At 45.0% G+C, this 8,878-nt stretch overlaps 1 protein-coding gene across 1 annotated transcript in view; it reads right to left on the bottom strand.

Moving 5' to 3' along the window:
* Positions 1-1,095: 1,095 nt before the first annotated feature.
* The window catches only part of ARHGAP26 (Rho GTPase activating protein 26), a 431,503-nt gene continuing 423,720 nt past the window's right edge, over positions 1,096-8,878 (bottom strand). Inside the window, exon 23 of the mRNA XM_035014359.1 lies at positions 1,096-6,914. Coding sequence (XP_034870250.1) covers positions 6,847-6,914 — 68 coding nt within the window. The 3' untranslated portion in view covers positions 1,096-6,846. The remainder of the gene's footprint in view (positions 6,915-8,878) is intronic.

The raw sequence follows: 8,878 nt of genomic DNA, 5'->3' as shown, positions 1-8,878 counted from the left end.
GGTTTCCTAGTCCAAGAGCTCCAGAATGAGTACAAGCCCAAAGGCTACAAACTCCATATCACAACATGACATAGGGCCATTCATTTAGCTGACAGAACCTCTGGTTTTCCCCATTTCTGTCGGGACCCATCATGGTTCTAAGGAGGGCTCTTCTGGCTGCCAGGAGCAGAAACTACTCAAACTACTCTAAACACCATGATGCATTAATTGTAAGGATGGTAGGATGGTTTCGGATTCTATAACAGGGCATAATGTCCACTGAGGCACTCCAGGAATCTAAAAAGCTATTCAAGGTTGAGGCAGCCTTTCTCTCTTTCTTGGTTCCATTTGGCCTTTTCTCTTTACACTTATCTTCTCCCTCTAAACACAGGCCTCCTTGTGTCTTTAAATGTGCACCCAGCACAACGTGGCCACAGGTCACAGCTCAACATCAGGATGTCTCATCTTGTACACTCATCAATAAGGGCAACTTCCCTTGGAAGTCAAATTCACAGGAGCAAATATCTGATTGGCCTACATCATGGGATTAAGCCACGCTACCCGAGTCACAGGACACTGCATTATGACAATCTTGGACTTAGGTATCTACCCATGTGTGGTTCTTATGGCCATGGCTGAAGAAGCAAGTGGGGAGAAACACATGACCCATTAAACACATGTCCTTCACAGGGGTGACGGGCAGAACCCCAGGACCAGAAGATGCCATCCAAGGACGGGTAGGCCAAATGCAGTAATGGCTATGAAACCATGTAACAAACATCTAGATGATTTCTGAGGACAGTGAATTTTATAAAGTTCATTAGTAAGTGTCATTTCATTTAATGGAAACAGCCTTAGAGAGTATGCATTTTTAGACCCATTTTAAAGATGAGGAAACTGTTACTCAGAGAGGATAAGGATTACCTCAAGGTCCCACAGCTGGGAAACACCAGAACCAGACTTAATGTCAGGTCTTCTGACTCCAAGTCCAGTGCTCTTTCTTCTTGGCAAAGGATCCAACAATCAAGGGGGAGAGAGGACTGCACAGAAATCACTCTGAAGTTTTATCTAGAGCTCAAGACTTCAGCTGTTAGTGAACGAATGAAACCCAAACTGTTGTGAGCACAATGAGAATTTATTGGCTTATGTAACAGAAAAGCTCAGGTGCATCTGGACCCATGACATGGAGTGTTGCTCTTCTGTGTCGTTCTTGGCAGCATATTTGGGCTTCCCAGTTGGGAGTCAGGCTCCCCCTGTAAGGAGACAAGATGGTTGCCAGCAGTCTTCATGGCTTCAGATGTAGAAAGAGAGTCCCTTATCACAGCAGTCTAAGAAATCCAGCAATCGGTTCTTCTTGGACTTAGTAAGGTCCTGGCTCATTTCTCAATGAACCAATCATATGGGCAGGGTGGATTTGATGATGTTCCAGGCCCAGCCAGGGTCACAGTTTCACCACTGGATGCAGGAAAGATGCCAAGTCCCCCAAACCCATGGGACCTGAAAGTAGGGGAGGGGTGGCTCCCCAGACAAAAAATGAGGTGCTGTTATCAGAATAAGGAGTAACAGTTGCCCAACAGGCAAAATCAACAGCTATTTCTCTTGGGGTGGGAAAAGTAAAGAGCATCTGAGCCCAAGTTAACCTCAGGGGCACAAGGAAACAGTACCCTAGCACCTGGATGTGGACATAGTAGGTGATGAAGAGTTGGTGCCTCTGAGGCATGAAATGCATAAAGGAACATAAGAGAAAAGATGCTGGGGCCATACTGGGAAACACCCTTAATGCCGTGATGCCTTTTTTTTTTTTTTTTTCAGGCCACGAGAGCTTCTGAAGGTTTTTTGATCAGGGGTGTGCCATGGTCAAAATCTGCAGGAGGAAAACAACCCTGAAAATTTTCAAGTGTTATCCAAAAGTGAAAATCTTATCTTTTGGGGGCCAGGAGTGGCCTCCTTGCCTGTGAAGGTTTTTCCTGTAAGATTTGTAATCACTTTATCTGGAAGTCCCTGAGACAAGAAAACTGTGACCACGTCATGGAGAAAGAGCAGCAGCAAGGTATCTGAGTCTGATTAGATACACCCCCCCCCCTTTCAGGGCCTCCAACTATGTAGTCCCACCCCAAACGAAGTTGAAGGTCTGAACTCAGTGACACTGGAGTTTCTCAGACTCACATTCAGGGGATGGTTGAACAGGTCTGGGTGCGGCCCCCAGGGTGTGTGAACTGAGGAGTACTTTATGCCATCCAATTCCATATCATGATTAAGCATGATTTATTGCCATTTTTTAAACTGCAACTGACTTGGGGGTCCTTCATGAGAATCCCAGGATAAAATATCTCAACACTAATGCACCACTGGGATGGGCCAAATCATCAAATAACGACTTGAATCAGCTGGGGTTGGAAAAGTATTGTCAGAGGACTCCAAATGACACAATTCCTCCCTGTTCTCATGAGGTCCAGTCATGGCTACTTCTGGTCCAGAAGAGAGAAAAAATGCTGGAATTTTAAAAAGAAACTACACTTGCTGAGTTCAGGCATCAAGGTGAACTCATTCCAGGATTGGTCCAATTAGGGCAGTGTTTGCCCATTTCATATTGCAATTGGTATTTCAGATCTTCTGCTTGTTCTCTGAAGTGACTTTCCTAAGAGGTGCACTACTAAAATCTCAATATACATACTTAACATAAAGTATGAGGGCCCTTAAATAAAGACAAGTGGCAGACAGAATTCATATTAAGAAGTCATTTGAGGGTCAGGGGAATGGTACTTACTATGCCTCCCTGATATGAAGAATATCTGTGTGACCCTGCTGTGACCTGTATACCTTGCCCCAGGACAAAGTCCCAGCACTGTGGATTTAACTAGGCCCCGTGCCCATTCCTTAACCAACCAATCACTGTGGCTGGGTGGATCTGATGATCTCACAGGCCAGAACAGCACCACTGGTTCACCACTGGATCAAGGGTTGATGCCTGGCCACCCAAACCCATGGAACCTAAACCCACAGGCCCCAAATGAAAACTGAGGTGCTGTTGCCAGAAGGGGTACTGGACGCCAAAGAGCAAAAACAACAAATACTCCTTTGGGGCGAGGGAAGTAAAGGGCATTCAAGGGCTGGAGCTTCCACCTTCTCAACTGGAGACAGTGTGGGAGTTGAGGGTAAGCTGTGGTATCAGTCTGCTGGGGTTCGGTGTCTGCTCTGTTACTTATTAGCTTAGTGACTCCGAACAAGTTACTCAGTCTAATACTTGGCTTCCTCATCTACAGAAGAGGGTAACAACAGGACCTATTTCACAGGGTTGATGTGAGGATTAATAAGATGATGCATGTGAAAGCAGTTAGTATAATGGAACTGCTCCACAAATGAGACTTACTTTGTCAGTCATCTTGACACGCAACAGCTCTACGCCCCTCACTGCAGGAGACCTGGGTGAGTCCCATTCTGCCTTAGAGGGAGTCCCACAAGTACTCACTGTTGTCTGCCTTGACTTCTCTTGCTGTCTCCTCTAGCTCTGATTTTTTTCAAATCTCACTAAGTTCAAGAGGGGATTAAAATGCCAACATTCTCTATTTTTAAGCATTCGCAGATCACGCTGGAAACACTGGCTCTCCCATAAAGACACATGCTCATGGGATTTCCCTGGCAATCCCATAAGAGCCTGAAGGTCTGTCGTCGACAGCTGGATCAGGGTGGGGAGAGGGACTGTTTTCAAATTGTTAAATTTTAAAAAATGTGCGCATATTTCCAGCCAACAAAACATGGCTGGGTCTTCCGCAGGGGCTGCCTCCTTGCAGTGTTCTTAAGGATGCTGGGACCAGCCAAAGATTGCAGCTGGAGTCCATGGGGCTGCCCAGACAACCGGGAGTGTCTGCAGAGAGCTCCAGAAATGGGGAAACTATTCACCCAAAATGAGTGAGCACGGGGCTCCTAGGAGAAAAGAAAAGTTTTTAATCAAAACATATTCTGCTCTTATTCTGGCCAGTAGGGAACTAAAGCTAAGTGTTTGCGGGATACTGCTTGCCAGAGCCCTTTTTGAAGGGCTCACTGCTGAAAAGGACATAATGAGGTTGTTGATGTCAGTTTTGAAGATGTTTAGGTGGGGGATGGAAGACCAAGTCAAAAGCAGAAGGAACAACTTCCTCGCGATTAAAAAATGCTTACAAATTTATATAAGATCATGTGTGTACACCTATAAAGAAATTTTTTAAAAATTAAGAGCATATGGGCTCTAGAAGCAGACAGACCTATCCTAAAATTTAAGTTTCACCACTTCCTAGCTCCCCGATCTTGTTTCCTCATCTTTAAAATGGGGGTAATTATAGTACTTCATTCATGAGTTTTGAGGATTTGGTGAGTTAATGCATTTATAATAGTGTCTCCTGCCTAGTAAGACTGTAATCCATGTTAGCCGATATTGTTGGTCATCAGGGGAAAACAGAAGCCTAGAGGTCAACGTGGGGAGTAGGTAAGGGTGACCAGCGAAGCGTACAGTTTTCCAGGAAGCTCCTGTCTCCTCGTGTCCAATCACATCCAACTCACCTCCATCTCCCTCTCCCTTTCATGCCTCGGTCCTTGCTGTCCTAGAACCTGCAACACTTCTCCAATGGTCTAGGTGCCAAACTCCTCTCCACCTTTTGAGATCCCTCTCCAATGTCACTTCTGTCAAGACTGCCTCCCAAACAGAAAGGCCCTTCTTTCTCGGAGCCCGAGACTACCTGCTGCACAACATGTAGACATATCACACGGCACATGTGGCTTCTCATACACTTGCCTGTCATGGAGGTCAACTGTGAGTTCCCTAGGGATGGACATCATGTCTTATAAGTCCCGGTCATAGGAGCTCCTGGTACATAGAGATGGTCAAGAAGTGTTTGCTGGATGGAAGCACAAAAATGGAGGGTGATTTCTCTGAAAAAATGAGGCTAGCTATTCTCCACTCTAAGGAAAAACAGAAAGGAAATGGACATAAGCTGCATCATGGGAAACTTCGGTTAGACACAAAGAATTCCCTTAGTGAGAGTGTTAGATGCCAGACCAAATTCCCACAGGACAGTGTGGAATTTCCTGGAAGGGTCTTCAAAAAAGAGTACTTTTTATTTTGGGGGTGATTCTGATGTGGCTTTGCTTGAAGGCAGGCCCTGAGCCTGGTATGAAGTTCATAAAACTACCCATAAGCAATTCAGATGACAGTGAAGGGTCTTTGGTTCTCGGTCAGCTGGTCAACCAGATGGCTTCTTGTACTGAGCACTAGGAGTGGAATGGGAAAGAATGTGGCTGTGTGTGCCTGGATGGAGGGTGGGAAGTCCCCCTCCAATGAGCCGAAATCCCAGGACGTGAACGAACGGAGGAGTTTGCCAGAGGTCACAAAGTCACCTTGTGTTCAAGAACCCAAGACTAAGGACACCCAATTTCTTTTTTCAACAAGAACTGTTGAATCCAACAGGAAGGAGGAACTACAGGGCAAAGCAGCGCTCTTCCGCTTTCAGTCACTCGTCAGCCCACCCAGCGACTACTGGACACATGCTGGGCCAGGCCGTGGGCTGGGGGCTAGGCAGACATGGGTGAGCAAAACATGGTCTCTGTCCTTATGGAGCTGTCAATTAAAAAGAAGATGACACCAAACATTTTATGATAGAAAAATGAATTGACAGATAGAAAGACATATGAAGGGGCAAAATGGTGTGAGAGGAGAAAAGGTAGGAAAAGAGGGGTGACCCTTTACTGTCATTACTTCATTGCATTCAACACAGGCGAGGTAAGCTGCTTCACCGAGAAGCGTTCAGAAAAGGCAGGAAAAGTTCATTTAAAAAACATCTTTCTGATAACTTATCAGAAAAACTGCAAAGAGGACATAGAACCATAGTGTCAGAACAAAAAATTTTAATTTAATGGTGGGCTCAAGACTTGGAGGGTAAGATGTGATTTTGGTACCTAAAGCCCCAAATGAATTCAAGTCTTGATTAATTTGCTGGTTGGCCTTGAGAAGGCTTATTAGCTACTTGGGTTTTAGCAAACAGAGGCTGGGGCCCGCCTCATGGGGTGAATTACAGGAGATGAGATGCACAGAGTGACCGGTGTTGCTGAGTGCAGTGCGCCGGGGTTTCTGATCATCTCAAATTAAAACCTTCCTGCTTTGGTCCCCACTCTCCGATGATGCCTGGGTGTGCAGGGTGCCACTGTGAAGGATGTGGCCCTGGTTGGAATGCCCCTCCCTGCAGACGATTATTTGCACTCTCCCATGCAGGAGCCTCATGCACCTACCACCAAGCACTTACTGCATTGGTTAGAGGCTCCCTTGGCTGCCATGCTGGCGGAACTCTGACAATTCTGCCTAACCCAGCCTAGTTAATTAGTTGCAGGTTAGTTTAGGTTATTAAAAGCAGGGCAAGCCAGTGACATTGACACATTTGGGTAGGAGAGATGTGTGGTATCTGAGCAGAGACTGGAAGAACTAAGAAGGAATTAAAGCCCTGATTTAATTCCCAAGACAGCAAACATGTTTGGGGTCTAAGAAAATCCTTCATTTACCTAATTTCAAGTGTCAATCCAGCCCATTTCTAAACACGGTGCTCTTTTAACCAATCACGCAGCCAGAGCTAACAAGTGAAGAACACCAAACCAACCACAAGGCATGATGCAATTTGAGCTCTGCTGAGTGGCTACTAAAATCAAAATGAAAATGAAATCTCTTCTATTAAAAAGACACAAAAGGTGAAGTGATTGCCAAGTCTATCGGAAAGGCCAGGGACAAAGATAACATACAAATACATACCATAGATCTCGTGCTCCCACGATGGACAGCGGATACAGCTGTGTACCACTCAGAAGGTCTCCCCTAGGTGCCGGGTGACCTCGTGCAGGTAGGAGCCTTCAGATGTTTGGAAAATTTCCCAGGGCAGCATAATCTCGGTGATGGCACAAGAGCTGCAAGCCGGTGCCTTTTTAAGTGACAAATGAGCATAGGGTGAGTGGCTCATGTGTGACCCACACTCAAGGGGGCACCCCCTCAAAACCAGGCACCAAGGGAGCCCCACTCTCCCCTCGTCTGCCAGAGCCTCCCCCAGCTCTCTCCTTCTGAGCCCTCTGTGCTCACTACAAAAGCTGGGAGCCCCCGGCTGCAGCTCTGAATGCGTCTGGAAGGGACATGATGAGTGAGAAGATGCGGTAATAGGAGCTGGCCTGGGACATGTTACAAGTTCTAAACAAATGAGGTACAACCCTGTGGGACACACCCAGCTGTGTGGTGGGACTGTCTGTGTTGTGGCTCTTGGACTGTCCCACGTGGTGTTCGTGAACTTCCACAAAAGAGTGGATTTGAACGTCGAATTCAGGAAGAATGAACACAGTTATGTCTTCCAGGAGATCAAGTCAGAAACATTAAGTAGAATATGGCTTCGGGGGGCTTGGTTGACATGCTTCATGGCTCCTCAAGTTCACCAGCATTAGAGCTTTCCTAAAGGAAGGTCAGGCGTCAGCAGGGCGGTTGTTAGTGCGCCCCAGGGGCCTGGGAGCCTGGCTTTATACTCTTATTGGAAGAAATATGAAAATGGGCATCCTGTCCAAACTTTATCAGAAACTCAAGAAACAAACGTGCCACCAAATGGAAAAGTCATTTAATTCAAAAATCATACTTCCACTCGTTTTGTAAGGATTGTCACATAAACCAAGCAAATGAAACAAAGCCAAGTTTCAGAGGCCACTCAACAGAAACTGGATTTTCCTTATAGATACGCTTAGTGACGCAAAAGCACATTTTAAAAAACAGCCTCATCATGGCAAGACTATTTTACTAAGAATGGGGAAAAAAGTTCTATTCTAGTCACAAATTACTTTTTAATTACAGAGTTGGATTCTACACACCAGTCAATATTCAATACTGAAGTTTAAAACAGTGCATAATTTATGGTTTAAAAAAATTAAAGTGCCATTTTTAAGTACTTTATTGATAATATATCACATAGCACTTTACAGTATACTCAAAGGTAGCCTAAATTAGGAGATAAACATGCAAATATTTTCTTCTCCAAAATATGGACAAAATGTCTTTTAGAGTGCTTGTGACCACCAGCCTAGTATTAGCTACTAAAGGTTTATGAGTTTGATCTGTTTTCCAACACGACTTTTAATATGTTAATAAGGAATACAGCTGTAGTAACCATTTGATAAATACAAAGTTTTAAAATGGCACTTAATTTACAACTTTGATCATTTTGCCAATCAACAGCCTCTCGTTTCTCTTATTCTCAAATTCTGAATCTTAAAGGCTGCAAAGGCTCAGCAACTGCCAGCTTCTGTGGGTCTCTACATGAGCACCTGTGTCTTTACAGATGCAGATGTGTGCTTTACATACACATGCACAAACACACACTAACACACAGACACTTCAGAATCTTCAGATGAACCTCTTTCCACAGGTACCAGGGTGATCCTGGCACCTGGACACCCAAGGTAGTTGCTTGTAGGTGTCTGTTGGGACAGCTTTGTAGAAATGGTGCGTGTAGAATGTCTTGACCTCTCCAGGACCACTCCAGGGAAACTGGACATTTTGATTATCAATACTCTGGTTCTGATTAAACTCAAAAGAATTTTCATGTAATATTAACTGCTATTCTTATATGGGTCTAGGACTGTGCCAAGCCTTTGCTTGCTATAGCATTCCAAATCTTGAAAGACATTTCCACCTTGTAGAGTCCTGTAAAAGCTTTTGTAAAAATATCAGTTGTGAACTTTCTCTGTGGCCGATTTTTCCCTGTTAAGAACTGTATTTATCCCTCTTAGGAAAAACATCCCAAGTTCTTCAAGGTGGTTCACATTTCTCTTTCTCTCTGCACCTCGCGCTACTTGACATCCAAACCTTTTCACCCCAGAATACAACGCTTCCATCGGAAGACCACATTCTGGT

This window comes from Mirounga leonina, unplaced genomic scaffold (genome assembly GCF_011800145.1).
Source record: "Mirounga leonina isolate KUSES-001 unplaced genomic scaffold, KU_Mleo_1.0 Mir_168, whole genome shotgun sequence".
Taxonomy (NCBI): Eukaryota; Metazoa; Chordata; class Mammalia; order Carnivora; family Phocidae; genus Mirounga; species Mirounga leonina.
The sequence above is the reverse complement of the archived record's forward strand: the minus strand, read 5'-3'. Positions and strand labels throughout refer to the sequence as shown.